Source organism: Corylus avellana, chromosome ca6, assembly GCF_901000735.1.
Source record: "Corylus avellana chromosome ca6, CavTom2PMs-1.0".
Classification (NCBI taxonomy): domain Eukaryota; kingdom Viridiplantae; phylum Streptophyta; class Magnoliopsida; order Fagales; family Betulaceae; genus Corylus; species Corylus avellana.
Genome location: NC_081546.1, coordinates 5,747,991 through 5,765,166, shown reverse-complemented (window position 1 = coordinate 5,765,166; position 17,176 = coordinate 5,747,991). Strand labels below are relative to the sequence as shown.

At 38.7% G+C, this 17,176-nt stretch overlaps 2 protein-coding genes across 2 annotated transcripts; one reads left to right on the top strand and one right to left on the bottom strand.

Moving 5' to 3' along the window:
- Positions 1-822: 822 nt before the first annotated feature.
- Positions 823-3,753, top strand: LOC132184184 (uncharacterized). The gene is made up of 3 exons (XM_059597714.1): positions 823-1,203; positions 1,291-1,506; positions 3,280-3,753. The coding sequence occupies exons 1-3, from the start codon at positions 949-951 to the stop codon at positions 3,352-3,354; spliced, it is 546 nt and encodes a 181-aa protein (XP_059453697.1). The 5' UTR covers positions 823-948; the 3' UTR covers positions 3,355-3,753.
- Positions 3,754-4,558: 805 nt separating this feature from the next.
- On the bottom strand, positions 4,559-16,170 carry LOC132183577 (protein ESSENTIAL FOR POTEXVIRUS ACCUMULATION 1). Its single transcript, XM_059596904.1, has 10 exons — positions 15,967-16,170; positions 12,722-12,810; positions 11,619-12,527; positions 11,428-11,539; positions 11,145-11,336; positions 10,043-10,825; positions 7,134-9,885; positions 5,649-5,842; positions 5,505-5,564; positions 4,559-5,147 (listed from the first exon to the last, which is right to left on the bottom strand). The coding sequence occupies exons 1-10, from the start codon at positions 16,037-16,039 to the stop codon at positions 4,771-4,773; spliced, it is 5,541 nt and encodes a 1,846-aa protein (XP_059452887.1). The 5' UTR covers positions 16,040-16,170; the 3' UTR covers positions 4,559-4,770.
- Between the last annotated feature and the right edge of the window lie 1,006 nt (positions 16,171-17,176).

The following is a 17,176-nucleotide window of genomic DNA, read 5'->3' as shown; positions in this document are numbered from 1 at the left end:
ATTAATTATGGGCATATAAATGAAGTTATAATTAGAACTATAAATGAGTTAAGGTACTCTTGATACTTAAGATATCTTGAAAGAGCTCAAGATTAAAACTATAAATAAGAAAAAATGATCATATTTCATAATTTTAACCTCATTTCCAACTTCCATCTTGTTATTTCTATCACTGGATTGTCCCTCCCATTTTAAATATTATTTATCGCCTTTTATGATGCAAACAATTGGTAAAATGTAATAAATGAACAATCATGTGATAAATTTTACGGAACGTTGGAAAGATTTTTCTCCAAATTTGGTTTAATGCTATTTTTTAAATAGCATTAATAGGATTTAATTTGGAGGAGAAAAAATATATACATTTTTAGTAGCATTAATAGGGTTGGAAAAAATTATTTTTAAAAAGTATGTAATTAAAAAAAATGTTAATACTTTTTATTGTCGAGGCAATTTTGGAGACGTTTAGAGGAAGTTGTTCCAATTTTCAACCAATTTTTTTTGTTTCTTTCTTTTAACCATCCAAAAATAGTCGTAGACTAAAGCGTTGTAAATAACATTACTGTCTTGACCCATCTGAATTGAAATACCGTCTTATTAGGATAAAAATTTTATTCCTCAGTCGACCGGCACCGGCATGTATCTCCAAAACGCAAAACGGCGAAGGACACCACGAGCTACGCGGTCAGACTGAGACAGACGTATGGTCGTATAATCCTGCGGCCAGCTGGATTCCTGGCCCCACCAGGTGGGTAGTTTCGCATCCCTCATTGTCCTGTCATTAATGTCTTTGACACGCGACCTACCAGTTCCCATTAGTCCCATGTCGGACCCAACCTAACAAAACAAATTATTCCCCCTCTCTCTCTCTATTGCTCTATAGTCTGAAACCAGTAGTGGGAGTAGCTAGTACTGCAGTACCATTTCATCCATTAATTCCATAACGCGATGAGACTGAACGGCGACGTTCCACCGACAGCATTACCAGTACCTTCGTCAGCAGCAACGGTGAAGAAAGATAGCTCAGAGGCTGGCCTCTTCGGTCGGAGCCGCTCCTACAAGTTCTGGGCCCTGGCGGCAATTACTCTCCTCGCTGTCTGGTCCATGTTCACCGGCTCCCTCACTCTCAAATGGTCCGCCGGTAACCTCACGCACTTCTCCGACGGCGCCGACTCTCTCGTCCTCGACGATCTTGATATTCTGGTGCCTAATAATACCTCCCTTTCTCTCTACTTTTATCATATTCTGGTGGTACTGAATTTTTTTTTGTTGATTTACTGTTTTGGATAGGAAGTGGAGGAGAGAGAGAAGGTGGTGAGGCACATGTGGGGCGTGTACACGCAGAGCAAGAGTACGAGATTGCCTAGGTTTTGGCTGGAGGCCTTTGAAGCTGCTTACGAGCATTTGGCTAGTGATGTTCAGGGCGTCCGAGACGCCGCTGTTTCGGAAATCGCAAAGATGTCCATGCGCTCCCTCCGTCTCGACCCGCTTCCTACTCACTCTAAGGTTACCTCTTCTTCTTTTAAGGGTTTTCACTTTCTTTTACAATTTTCACTTTTACTCTCGCAATTGGGCTTTTTGCTTCTGGTTTTATTTTTCACCTTTGAGGGAGGGAGAGAGACCGAGCAAAATTTAGTGTCTGCTGATCGAATTTTGCCAAAACTCACTAATTTAGATTCCTATTAAATAAAAACAAATTATAGAATTTTTTTCTTTTCTTTGATGGCTTGTTTAAGAGCTCCACAATTTGTTTACTGCTTTCTTTAATCAGAACATAATATGTAGGGAAAAAAAGGCATATTGAAGAGTTTCAGAGTGGAAATGGGATCACCCATGTGATTGTGGGTATAGTTTGGCTAAATTTCATTTGCTTCTAAAATCTTTATTATACTCTGTCATGTTTCATCCAACGTTATACAAATCTTGTCATATTCATTTTGCGGTCAGTCATTTTTCAAATGCAATTTGTTTGTATGTAAATGCCAATTCTCAACCCCAAAGGGTTGGCTCAAGTGGTAAGGGCCTTGTCTTAGTGGCATTTCCATCAAGTTTAATGTTCGAATCCCCAAACAATTCTTTCTTTGGGGCCAGCACGCCATTCCAATTCTCATTCTAAAATAAGCGTAGTAAAGTCTTTCTTTTGATTACATTTTCTTTTCTTTCTTTTTTCCCCTTCTTCTTTTCATTTCTGCTAATGTTATTCACTGTTTTAAATGGACTTTATCTTTGCAAAAGGTAAATTTGCAACCCCTCCTTATTGCTCTTGATTTGTTCTTCTGGAATGCAAGTCTTTTATTTAAAATGTATAAAGAAATAAATTTGATGAGTTATTAGTTTTTAGTAGTTTTATGGAAATGGAAGTAGATTTTAAAATTCCTAGACCCCCAATTACGTTTGAGAGTGAAAATGAGATCCACCTTCAATATAGAAACCCTTTAGTAAAATTAGTTGGGGGGTTGGGCTTGAAATTCAGCATCCCCACTGGTGATGAGAGGCATGCAGATCCACATGGGTGCTTCCTACTTTAATATTCTTCCAATGGATGAACTGCTGTAGTCCCATCCCATATTTTGAATTCATGTCTCATTGGGATGCTCACTCGACTCTCGGAGAGGATAGGGTAAATTATGGATTTAGAATTCTAATGTCAGTTCAACCGATTGAAAAACAATTAACAACTTCTATTTTTGTTATTTAATATGAATATCATCTTAGACTTGTTCCTTATGAGTGTTTTCTCATAGGCGAACTCTAAAGATGGTAGATCTTTAGAGCATCCATAATAAGCACCTTATATTTAGTTTTTTTCAAAAAATTTAACAAAACTCATGAAAACACTCATTTAATATGCTCCCTTCTCCACTTTATCTTTAACTCTTGTCATAAATGCTCCCTACATTCTAAGAGCCAAAAAGGTGAAGTTATATATATTTTTTAAAGCTTATTTTTTACCTTCCTCTCTCTTGATTGGTTTAAAACTAATAAAATAATAGTATTTAACGAAAGTAGAGAAATGTATAGAGTTTGATGTTTGACTCATTTTAAAAGTGGCTCTCAAAATTTGATAAATTGAATTTTTCTCCTCAAATTTAGCTTTTATTTGAGGAGTCCATTGTAAATGCTCTTAGTCATCTCTCACAGCTTACAAAGCAGTTTTGACTGTTTAGTATAAAGAGAATTGAATACTAGAAAGGTAGTATTTTTTTCTTTCTTTCTTTCTTTCTTTCTGTTATGAGCTGAGAAAATGTTATTGTGTTTTTGTGTTATTATGCTGTCCAGGGTTCTAAAGGATCAAGAAAGAGTCTAAAGCAAGCAAAAAAAAGGAAAGGAGGTAGTAACTACAGTTGGGAGTAGCTGATAACTGAAAATCTTCCTTGTATTTGTTTATGCCATTTCCTGCTTGAAGTGAGCAGAAGATGGTGATGAGCTGGAGTAATACACAATCTATTATATTACAACAAACAAATCAGTTTACATGCTTTAGCTAAAGGACCTTGCAAAAGTCAAAACTGTTTGTATAGGTCGCCATTTCAAATAAGCCCATGAAATTGTGGGTTGTAATTTCTTGTATTATTGAAGGATATTAGATGACTTTCTATATATGATGGTTTGTAAAATCCCATGATACTATAAATAAAGCATAAGATAAAGAGATCATAAAAAGTTCTTACTGCTCGTAGTGCAGGGAATGTAATTTTGCTCATGCAGTTATGCTACCTTTTCCTTTTCTATCACTTCGATTCACGGACTTCACCTTTTCTCATCACTGAAAGAACGAGAGGAATGTGTCTTGGCGGTTTGACAAAAGTGGATAAGACTGGTGTGGTTGGTGTTTTTCAGTAGTGTTCAAGGGGTGCGGGAAATGTGGGCAGCTTAAGATGTGATTGTAAGGGCCACCTGGCTAGGGTGTGGCCGTGGAGCTCACTTGCCCCACAACGCTCTTATCTTGGGCTCCCTAAATTTCATTGAAATTCAGACCATCTAATTTTATCAATTATTAATTGCTACATCAATTTGTAATAACACTTGTTTTTCATTTTTACACTGAAAAAGATAAGCCTATGAAACTTATAAATTGTCAACCTCACCTAAGAGCACTTTTTAATGCGACAGATAAAAAGACAGCCAAGTACACAACCTAAAAAGTAATAGAGAAAGATGCTCTAGTGGTCCATGATTATCTCTTAAATATACAACTAGCTTCGACTCTTTACACACTTAACAGGCTATAAGATTTTTATAGATAACTCTCAGTGAGTCATGCGTGTCCTGATGTAACTCCTCGTCCCCCCAACTTATGAGTCGGATCAAGGGATTCCTACTTCTGGCAGCCCGTTAACATAGGGAACCTCCCTATGTGCAAGCAAAATATCATGATAGATAGACGTCAATATCACCATATTTTATTTTAGAAGAGGTGATTTCGTGCACAACGTTGAAAATTACGGGTGATTTTGAAACTTGGTGGGGAATTAAATGGGGACCGGAATTCATTCTTCATTAATGGAGTGTAGCAAAAAGAAGAAAGGACAAACTGAAGAAAAAAAGAAAAAGCAAATGAATAAGGTTACTTTAATTTTAAAATTATACCTCGCTAAGGTTGTGTGACCAAAACAAGAACCCTACTGCAGACGTGACAAAACCGCTTGAGCAGATTAAAATAGTACTGCTGCTGTCGCTCTATAAAGGGAAACAAAAATCCTAAAGTGAGGAGCATTTACAAACAGTTAACATGCCAAAATGTATTTACAACTGGCTCGAGATCTTCTCCTAATCTTCGACACTCTGGATCTCACCCATCATGATCCGGTTACTGACGACATTAAACCCCAGAACTGAGGGGCTAACCTTCTTCCCTTTCTTCCCCTTCTTCTTGCCCCCCCCTTTCGAGAAGCCATCAGGGTCATTATCAACGTCCCCGACACCAGCATTGCCAGAATTCCCACTTCCAGTACTGAAACCAGTGACCTTTGTATCGTTCTGACTTTGAAAGGCAATTTCAAGGACATCCGCTGGTAACAGCTCCTTGTAGTTGAGGAATTTGTCAATGAACTCGTGATCGGGATCAAATGATCCAAGGTTCTCTATCAAAAGCACCTCGGCCTCAGATCTGGACTGCTTCAAGCAAAATTCAAGGAAACTCGTATCTAGCAAAGATGAGAGAAAACAGAACAGCATTGTGTTAGCTAAAAGAGCTTGAATGATGATAGCACATCTTAAGATTACTCACTCGACCAGCCTTTCAGGACCATTGAGACATGGCAAGGAACAAGACTAGGCTAATCATATTTTCCATCAATAAGTAGGGCATTGGACTTTTGGTCTCACAAGCCATGACCACTATCTTCTATTTCTGCAACTTTTGTTTTACTTTCTTGGCCAACAAAAAATACAGAGCATAATTTCCTAGGTAACCTTGTTTCCTGTAGCCAACACCCAAATTTCATCTATTTGAAATATCTAGAAATAAAATTTCAGCCAAGTCTGAGTGAAATTAAACTCACCTTTTGTACCAACAAGCCTGAGACACTCACCCTGGCACCAATCTCTAAAATCTGTGGCCTCTGCAAGGTGAGAAAAGACATGAGAAAAGAAAGGTCAATTGACAATATATGTGACGAAAGGGCAAAAAATCCAGCATGCCTTACCAGAATGATTGTTCATGGCATCTCTTTTCCCTTTCAGGGAAGCCTGAGACGAGGCAGGCGAGGATGAAAGAGATCGTTCAGCAGGTTTGCCAGCAAATGATTTTTGTCGGCTTAATGATGCAGCTGAAGTTCCTTTGACAGGAGTGCTTTTCATCACCCTACTGCCCTGGCTTGCAAGATGAGGGAAATCCGCCCTGCTTATGGGAAAATAACAATTACAAATACATCTCATTAGACTGGTATATTGCTAATGTGAAAGAGAAATGAGTACATGGTAATGGAAATAATGGTAATAATTATGACACATGCAAACTGTAGTCAAAATGCAGAACATGTAAGCATTAAATTAGGACAGGGATGATCTTCACATGCAGCCCAGATTAATAATTCTAACCAAATTACCACTAAGCTCTCTCTCTCTCTCTTCCCCCCCCCCAAGAAAAAAAGAAGAAAAAAGATACTGATAATGATGGCTTCACACATTGATTATCTGAAAATAAACACAATAATTGCAGAAAATTTTGGACCATTTCACCTACCACACAGAAAACTACAACACTTTCCAGAACGTAAATGAGCACATACCCAGACTCACAAAAACAGTGTTAAAATTCACCGACTTATTGTTCCAGTCAGGGTGTTCCAAGGAAAAAAAAAGAAAACAACTGAAACTAAAATGTAAAAGAATCAGGGAGGATGACAAGTTCCATTCATTTCCCAAAAAGAACATTGACATTAATTTAGAGTATCCATGCAACAAGCTCAGACATATACATGCTGATGCATCAAGATCACTTAATAACATGCTGATGCGAAAAAGGCACTCTTTACACAACTGATTACAAGCCGGAGGGAGGGAATTCTGTCAGTTAACTAGCTGCCAACTCAAATTCCCAAGCATGATCCTCATAAACATGAGTCCGGTAAAAAAAAATTGTACTTTTTCATAATAAAATGAAAGTATGGCCACAGACTGCAAAGGCAAGAGTTTCCACATGTCAAATGGTTCAGAATAAGACTGCTAACTTGAGAAACTTTTGACCCAGGGGAATGCCATCACAACTCCACAACTTACCCAGCAAAAGTTTCTATACTGTTTTAATTCACTACCAAACTACGTCACACAGAGCATCTTTCACATTACAAATAAGTCAGATTATCTAAAATATTGCAAACATGCAAACTAGATAGTAACAAATAAAACATTACAGAAATAACCAAAATCATATGCAATACCACCATTTTTTGGGGGTCAAAAGCATCTCTATAAATGCATAAAGCATAACTGTTAAATATATGCTACAACTCATAACGAACTTGCAGCATATTGTCAGAATGCAAAATAAAAGTTACGGATGAAATACCAGCATATCACATGGTGCAACCACCCCATTATAGATAACAAAATGCCAGTTTTTTCAACCGAAAGCAGCATGCAATAGACATGACCAAAAACTAACACAAGAAGAGAGATAAAAACCATACTGCTTAGTTTCTTGCTTTGATTGATCGATTGGGCCCCAGAATAGGTCATCTTCTCCTTTAAATTTTGACTGAGAAGCAGCATGGGAATTGTTCAGGCTTGGAGATGCACTCTTAGCTGGAGAAGATGCAGAAAGCGACCACAAAGGACCACTAGTGCGGGTGACCTGAGTTGGCTGGGATTTCTGGGGAGTTGGAATCTGGTTTGGATTGTGGGCCGAAGAGACCCTTTTCTCCTGTTCCTTTTGGATGTCCCTTAGAGATGTAGGTTTAGCAAGCTTCCCAGAGTCAGTAAACCATGCTGGAGAAGGGGAAGAGTTAGCTGGCTCTCCCTTCCAAAGAACAAAGTCTCCTAGAGAAGGCCCTGATGGGATTGCGGGCAATACTTCCTTCTCCTGCGGTATAGGACGAGAGCTTTTCCCTTTCTCAATGGGACTTGAACCAATAGAAACATCAGAAGCAAGGGATACAGAGACCTTAGCTCCAGCACCCTTAGCCTTTGCTGACTTTTTGCGACTCTTTTTAGTATCTTTAGCCTCAATAAAGTTATCATCATCTATGGATTCCGAATGGGTGGTCATAACTTGTGGAGTAGCCAGAGTAGATATACTGTCAGGAACTTCAACATCTCTTTCACTAGACTTTGCCAAAACTTCTTCTGCCAATAGGTCATGCAAATGGCTCTTCTTGTTTTTTGGATTCACAGAACCTTCAGGTTTCCCTAGACTTAACTCAGCACTCCCTGCATCTCTGCGAGTTTCCCTAGATACTTTTGCGTCGGGATTAGCTAAAACTCCCGCCCAAGGAGTTGACAAACTCATGGAGTTGACAGAAGTGGTGATCTCAGATACTACTGTTTCTATCTGTGCTTTCCTCTGTTCTTCCTGTTGAATTTCCAATAATGACTTAGGCTTGAAACCAGAAGCAGGTTTCCAAGTTCGATGTCCAGTATGTGTTTGGGTATCCTGCACTGAGGTAGAACCAAGTACTCCTGAGTTGCTCTTGACATCAACAGCTCCAATGTCATCCGCCGAAACTCTGGCAGGTACAAAGCTTTGAACTTGTTGTGAAGCCACATGTTCCATGGTTGCGATCCCAGATTTACTGCTTCTGTTATCTCTTGCCTTTTGCGGAGATGTTCCATATAGTGCATCTCCAGCACCAACATCTGTCTCAACGCTCTGCTTTTGAACATCAGATTGCCTTGATTGCAGCGAAGACGAAGTCTTCGGCACTTCTTTCACCTGGTCAGAAGACTGTGACTTGGAAGATTTTTGCTTCTTAGGCTTCTTCTCAGAGCCTTTTCTTTGCTCACGCACTTCAACACTCTTAACTTCTGTCACCATAGGGGGCTCAACAGTGCACCTTTCCCTTTCAGCTTGCAGTTCTTCATGTAAAACACAAGGTTGAATCATTAAATCACTTTGCTCTAGCGCAGGCATTTCACCCTTACGAGTTCCTGCTGATGACACAGAAACAGGTACTGATTCTGCAGTAACTTCCGAGGTCTCAACCAAGACAGTTTCATTGGCCCTCAAAGTGTTGTCTGATGGCTGCTCCAGAGTTCTGGTATCATGGAATTCAGAATCAGGAACAGATTTCTTCACAAGCTGAGGCTCCTCCACAGATCTGTTCATCATCTCAAATAAACGGGAGCTTTCAACAAAAGATGATGTCGGTAATGATTCTTTTTTATGGGTATCAGCAGTTTCTTCTGGAACAGTACCGTCCCATGTTTTTTGACGGGCGATATTCCCGAATAATTGATGAGGTGGAAGCAAGGAAGAGGCTTCAGAACTTACATTATAATTAACATCATGATTAACTTGTGGAGGCAATTTCACAAAGTTAGAATTATGTTGATCTTGAATAATGGAAATTGGCGTCTGTGAACCAATCTGAAACATCTCTTGTGGTGGCTGAAGCCGAGGAGGATCTACAGATGCATTCCCCGTTGGTATTGCAGCTGCCTGTAACTGTCCAAAAGATGGGTCACCAAATAACTGGTGAGGTTGATGCTCTAGCAGAACCTGAGAAAGCAACTGTTGTTGTCGTAACAACTGTTGCTGCTCCTCCTGCTGCTTCTGTTGCTGTTTCAGCAACAGAAGCTTATCTAACAATGACATCTGCTGTGTTTGAACTGGTGCCTGCGAATGTAACTGCAACAAGTACTGTTGTTGCAGCATATTTAACAATTGTGGATCTTGTACTAAGCCAGATGAAAGTAACTTTTCTGGTGTAAAAATACTAGATGGATTATCTATAGCTTGAGCAACTGGATTGGTTAAAGACGGTTGGTTTTGTGATTGCAGCCTCTGTTGTTGGATTCCAAATGGGGCTTGGGGAGGGAAACTCTGATCATGATGGAAGTCGATCTTATTTGGAAGTGGATCTGTTCCACCTTGGACAGGAAAATTCGACCAACCAGCAGGACCATTATTTACACCAGAGGATGACCGGTCAGATGAGCCTTGGAGAAGGGACAACAAGTCAGCATTATTTGAAGGAAGAGGTTGACGAGGATTGTCATTTATAGAAGATAGAATCTTTGACTGTGGCGTTGGAGAGTCCGGGACAACATCAGACTTCGAAACCAAGGATGAGGCGTCTCTTCCTGGCCAATAGGGATAAGAATTGGGCACGGACCTCTGCCGTTCAAGAGCCATTCTCTTCGCCAACAGGTAAAGGTTGTTTCCACTATCTACTCCTGACGGCGGCATACTACCTGAATTATTTCCAATATATCCTTGCATACCTACAAATTAATTTTAATCATCCAAGTGAAATTAGGCAGCTGTCTGGTAATAATCAATACAATAAAAGGAAGAGAACAGGGCTTGGCTAAAGCACAATATGCCGTCACAATTTATAATCAAATATATTAAAAAACAAAAATCATTAACAAAACTAACCTTCAGAAGCAAACTTTTCCAGTGATGAACTGCTCATATTACCAGACATCAGTGACTCCAAAAATCTGTTCTCAGCTTCTGTCATGGAACCATGTCTATGCCTAGGTTCGTCCCTCTGAACATCAATCTCGTTTACAGTAGCGTGGAGCTTCCCGAAGCTGCCGAAGTTTGGCTTGCTAGATGCATCAGCATATTCATTCTGTTTTGGCATATTAAATCCAGGTGGTGGCCCAGCTTTAGCTCGTAAATGGGGCATAACATCACCAAGCGGTAACCATGGCAAGCCATTTGGACTTAGGCAGACTGGCAATTCTAAGCCAAAATATCCACTCTCAAACCATGAAATAATATCAACCCCATTGAAAGGGCCTTGAATTCTCCCTTGGGGATCTTTATAATAAAGTATTAACTCCTCTGGAGAAGGCTGCAGAGCCTTCCTAGCTTCCTGTTCCCTGTCCATAATTCCAGATGGCTGCCTCTTAAGAATGGGATCCTCACTGGTTCGCCACTTGGTTTCATCTTTGGTTTCTGATAGGTTAGCCAATTTACTTTCCCATTCATTATGTAGTTCCTTGGGTGGTTCTGACCAGCCCAGAGCAGAGGACCTGGACCTGCTATCACTTGTATTATCTCTCCAATCATGCAAGGCATTATGTGAACGTTCTCCCAGTGAAGGGGATCGCCATGTAGTGGCAGGAACAGAAGTATTTCCTGGGAGACTTGATTCCTTATTAATGGGCACCTCGTCAGCCTTTCTATAATGATCACCATCTTCTCTGAAAGCTGCAGGTAGAAAGTACAAAGAAACACATTTCACAATAAATGGCAAAATTGATTCATGCTTATGAGACACAAAAACTGGGTGTACCATCTACAAGGATCCCAGCTCCCCCCAGTCACATGTAAAAGTTGAAACAAAGTTCAAGATGCATTTAGTAGGTAAGATCCTAAGATTACATAAAATTCTGGTCAAGTAAATTACTGTTTACACTCATCAAATGGCATGCAAGACTCACTTATAAAATCAGACCAAATGGGAAAGTGGCTTTCCCTTTTCTTTTCTTTTGCATAATCACTGAGAACAACTTTCTAAAATACATACCTTCGGCTTTAAACTTGTTATCTGAGCAAGGCTTATGATCTCGTGGAATTTCCATTTTCAAGTTGGACCCATGATAGGGTGTCTGCCTTTCATAGGAAGAGCCTTCTGAAATATTTGCAGAGCTACCTCTTAAATTTTCAGCGCTTTCATCTTTATAATCATCCACAGCATGCAGTAAATCTTCCTTAGAGCCTACGCAGATAATACAATTCCCATAGATGTTAATTCTTACACAAGAGTATGTGTAAGTGAATATTTTAAGACATTTGGTAATGAGTACTACCAAGCTTGGCTCGTCTTGTTTGTGTAAAATCTGTTGAGGTCCTTCCATCTTTAGCTACCTGTGGAGCACCACTACTTACTATATCCCCTTTGTCAATTCCCTTCATAACAGCCTACTCAAGCAGATATAAATCAAATCAACTGCTGAAAGTATAAATAACATTCTCAAAATCAATTCATAAATAAAATTACCATTTCCTCAGAATTTGGTACACATAGTGCCAAGGGCTCTACTGATTCATCTTGTGTCAGGTTTGGCACTTTTACAAACCCATCAACCAATCTTCGATGTGAACTCATATCGGTCGTTCTGTATACATCAAGCAACTTTGTTCTACTATATCTTAAACGGTAAGGCTCCCCTTGGCCACTCTCAACTTTGTCTGCCCCTGTTCCAAGAGAATGTGTGTTAGTAGTAGAGCTGCCACCATAGTTTCCCCGTCCACGTCCTAGAGAAAAGGTTGGAGGTGTATTTTCCCCACGTCCACGGCCATAAGAAAATGTAGAAACTTGTTTGTTTGGTGTTAAGCTTTGGTGGTGAGGAGGTTCTCCCCGTCCTCGGCTTTGTAAGGTACTAGATCTCCATGGACGATAATGATCCCCCTCCTTCTCATCCTTTCCATAATTGGCAACATGAGACATCCCCTTATCAAGATGTACATCACCATCTCTGCCAGAATCGATCCACTTCTCACGCAAACCTTCAGTCTCCTTATCATCAGGCCCCCAGCGTGTGTTCCATTTGCTCTCACGCCGTTGTTCATAGTTACTATCCCGGTTACTTGAGTCAGACCACCGCTCAGATGGAGCACGACGCACTTCTCCAAGTTGTCTAATGGATGAATTTTCCATCCAACGATCCATCCTACGATTGTCACCAAGGTCTTTCTCTCCATCCCTCCAACGATCTTTGCGCATGGAGGAATTAGTGTCCCTTTCTTCATCACGCCAGCGGTCACGGCGACCTGGTTCCATATCAAGCAAGGATGGCCTGAAGACATCCTTTTTCTTATGGCTTTCGAGCATCTCCTCACCATTTCCAGGAGACTTCAAGACATCCGAGCGATTGCCATAAGCTGGATGCAGGCTGAAATGGTTTTCCTGAATAAAAAACAAAAAAAGATCTGAAGCAATAATAAATCACCAATAAAGAACAAAGAAAAAAAGGACAGGACACATGCTGATAACAAAGACATCCCAGTAACTGAAAATATAACACATTCACTTTCCCTCTGTAAATATGCATGCTCAGCTAGTCTACATAAATATTTGGTCAAAATGTAATGAAAACATACCACAGCTGCTATTCCAGGCTTACTCTCCCCTGGCTTTGGCAGAAGCCACTGTGGTGAGAGTGGAATGGTATTTTCAAACCCTTGAATATCTGGATAAATCAAAGAGAAGAATCAATAATAATAGTAAATTAAAAAATGAAAAGAAGAATTAAATATTATCCAAAGCAGGATTTGGAATCATTAGGCTTAGCTCATGAATGATGTTAAGTGACTGACACCACAAGTACATATCACACTGTCCACACAATCCTCCAACTTCTCATATTTTGATCAGAACCAGAAAAAGTGTCGCTAACATTTTCATATAAAACAAGATTAAGTATTGCTCCTTCTTTTTTCATGTGTGTGTGTTGAACCCTAGTAAAGCATGAGTTAGAAGTGACACATGAGATAAAGCACCAGAAAAGACTAAAATGGCAGAAGGGATTTAGCAAGGAATTTTTATTTTTATTTTTTTTAATTTCTTTGGGTGTGTGGGGGGATTATGAAGAGGAAATTATCTTGATGAATAATACATAGACACACACACACACATATATATATATATATATATGAAAGAAATAATGATATATGTTTATCCGCAAAAGCTATGTGGCCTAGTATAAAATCTGGCCATATCATTCTGTCATTTAGCCTCAACTACAACTGTAAACACCGCAATTCCTAAAGGTTGTAGAATATACTCTCTCAATACATACAAATACTTTAAAGTCCTTAATAATCATCAATTTACATATTTTTAGTCCTTTTAAGTAATAATCATCAATGTACACCATTGCAGAAAAGGCTTCTCACAACATCCACATACTAAAGAGAGTTTTTTTTTTAATAAGTAATCAAATATCATTAAAAGTGTAAGACATCTCAGGTACTCAGCAAGTATACAAGAGAAGCCATCTGACAAGATTTTATTCAAATAAATAGTGGAAGAATGCAGTAGTTCAATCAGTAACTCGACAAATTGTGTTTTTTGGGTCTGGACCACAGACAAGTTAGGTATTCGGCAATTTACTCCAATGTCCAAAAGCTCTTCTACCAGCGAGACATCTTGAATTTGGTTGGTTTCACGCTATAAACCACAAGGCTAGTATGGTCGTTCCGAATAAGACTATAAGCCATACAATGTGCTAAATAATCCGATGATGAGCAACACTAACTCAAAACATGTGTGCTAAATAATCCGATGATGAGCAACACTAACTCAAAACATGTACAGGATACTAAATATCACATCCAATACATGTTGAACTCAGCCAAAACAATCTTTTGGATCCACATAGACCATAGCAAAATGAACTAAATATAATTAACAACATAAAAGACTTGAGGGATGATTATAGCACAAATACACCAACTAACTGTATTTCCTCTTCTTTTTCACCGGCTTACTCTTCCTATTTGCTACCTTACGCACTTCATTGACAGTAAACTACTTAAATGAACGATTGTGCATCACTAGCCTGGTTCCAATCAAACCACACATATTGTTCTTAGTGGCTTCAAAATCTTTGCACCAAATAAGTCCATCTGTAGCAGCTAGTAAGCTAGTTACTTTACAATCACAGCATACAAAAGAGACTGGAACCAAATTACAAATATTCTCACAGAAACACCAAATAATAAATTAGCCAATTCACTACGTCAGAGCCAATTTAGGTAACAAAAAATTAATTAACAGGAGTTTTTATGACACTTCCACCAGGAATTAAGAAAACAATATTGCTTTTGATTCAACACATATTTTCTAGCACAAATTGGATAAAAATTATGCTTCCTACTCCTCCCAATCTACACCAAACAAAAAAGGTTACAGAAAAGCCCTCATTGTCTGAATTATAATCTTTATAACAAGTTAACACAACAGTCCAAGTCACCAGACACCCATTCCCGACATTTCCTTAATGTAGGAAAGCTTGCAAAAAACAAGGTTGAAGACAAGAAAATAATAGATGTACAAGTAAAATAATATCATAATAATTGCTATTTCATACCCATTTCCTTCACATGTTTTGGCACTTACACCAAAGTTTTACTAAATTACTTCAAACAACTTAAGAGGAATATTACGAATCTTATCACCTTAAGAGATGGAAATCTTAATTCATACCCTCAATGGTTTTGAAATGTGTGAAACTGTAGAAAACTTTTTTTTTATAAGTATGCAACTGTAGAAAACTTTATGGACAAAAGATACACTATTTTCTTATTGAGAAGCTATATCAATTCCCAGCTTCTAATGTGAAAAGCATAAGCTTTAACAGTAAGGCCTTCATTTTGATAGTTGTAATAATATCAGCCACAACCCACGTGTATAGGTAGCAAGGAATTGGTCAACCAACTTCTAGCTCCCAAGTCCCAAGCAAGTTGTTACATTACCAATTCAACTTAAGTTGACCTAGACGAGGTTATATATCTCTTTCATATCTTGCTGCACCAAGCCCACAAGCAACAAAAAATCTCATCATATACACTAGACCAAGTTCGGAGAAAAATTGAGTCACAAAGCCAGGTTTGTGTTCAAATGCCGTAAGACATTTTAGCCCACACAGCGGCTTAAAACCAATCATTTGAAGTCCGTGAATCAAGAGTACTTTCCTCTACCAAGAACGTCTTCAGCAGCATATTGCACCCAAAGTTTTCACGGTAATGATGATGCGACTACTGATAATAAACCAACCAAGACGATTAGCTAAGAAAAAGCCCTAGCGACAAAAATGCCAATAAAAATCTGATCTTTACCGTGCAAATGCTGGGTCACTAATATCCCGCAACTTACAAGAGGAATGGAGCGTGCAGCGAGTGAGTATAACTAACCAAACGTGCAAGATCAGTGACGAAATGTAGCATAACATTTCATACACAAAAATGTGAAATAAACAAAACAACCTTTTAACCTTTTCAAAAGTTAACTAAAAATGGTAAAAAAAGAAAACCCTAGTGTTTTAACTAATGCATGTATCAGTAACCATTTCGAAGCATGAGCATTTCCCTCCTTCCAGGAACCAAACTAAGAGTTACGTAAATGCAAAAACGGGAACAAAGAAATGCATTACTGACTATAACCAAAACCCTAGGTACAAAAATCACACAAAACCTAAACTCAGTGCACGAAATTTTTGATATCAACAACGGTGCGATAAATTAACACGAAGAGCTCGACCCTCTCAGATAAGCTAGGGTTTACGGACCAGCACGGATAATCGAAGAAGAAAACAGAGCTTCGAGGATTTGGGAGACCAAAATACCTTTGGAGATCTGCTGAGGGGGAGGCGTGACGGAGAGGTGGTGGCGAGAATCGGAGTCGTTGCGGTCGGCCATGGATGATCGGCGAGAGGGGACAAGAGAGATAAGAAAGAGTGAGAGCCAAAGAAACCCTTTCTTGCTTTTGATTGCACCTTACAGAGAGCGAAAGCTGGAGAGAGGGGGAGAATATAGGTTAAAGCGCGATGGAAGATAAATGAGGTTCGTGGTGTAGGTTAAGAGGATATCACTGAGAGGCGCACGTTAGTCAGAATCGACGTTTTGTTGTCTGACCCTAGTTACTCTTCGACGTGCTCTTCTCCTCCTCCGGAAATGTTTTATATCCACACGCGCCGTACTGAGGATTGCACGGGACGCCCCTGTGAAATTTATAAGAAGATTGCTTTCGTGTTTTATACGCGACTTGGTGGTGGATAGAATTTTGATATTTAGTGGATTTTATGGGATTTTGCGTTTTATGAACGGCGGTGCGCACTGCGCCACAAACCCGCCAGGCTTATGATGTCGAAACGACATCATTGCATTGCGTGATTATAGGTGCCCTTGTTGATTTACTTTATCGGCCTTGGCACGTGTGCTATTTCTGTGCGCACGTATATAAATTTGGGTGTCATGCGGTTTTAATTAATTATTAACTTGATTTCTTTAATTTAGGTAGCATTTATCATGATAATAAGAATTATTAAAAATACAATAAACTGAAAAGGAATGATTATTCCATATTCTACCTGAAATTAAATCATGTTTCAACCAAATTTCTTAAATATCTTTATAATTAAGTTATTATCCATTCTTCATTTTTCCTATAAAAAAAAATTAAATTTTTTCTTTTTTGGGCATATTAACTTTTTATTGGAATTAACTATTCCCCATTTTAGATAAATTGTTATTTCATGAAAATTGTTATTATCAGTAATGATAGGGCAACCAAATAATATAATGAAATACAATTTTATAGGGATAACTTTTTTATTCATGAATCTATTAGAGCACTCACCTTTTGCTATTTCTTACTTTTATCTAGAATAAATAAACAAAATACTAAAAAATCATTTGTATTAAATTATGCATCTAAAATGTAAAATATATTATTGTTGCATTTTCATCTCATTAATAATTTATTTCTCTCTCCATATCTCTATTTTTCCAAAATTTTCTCCTACTATTTCTCTCTCTACATCTGTAACATCCCCA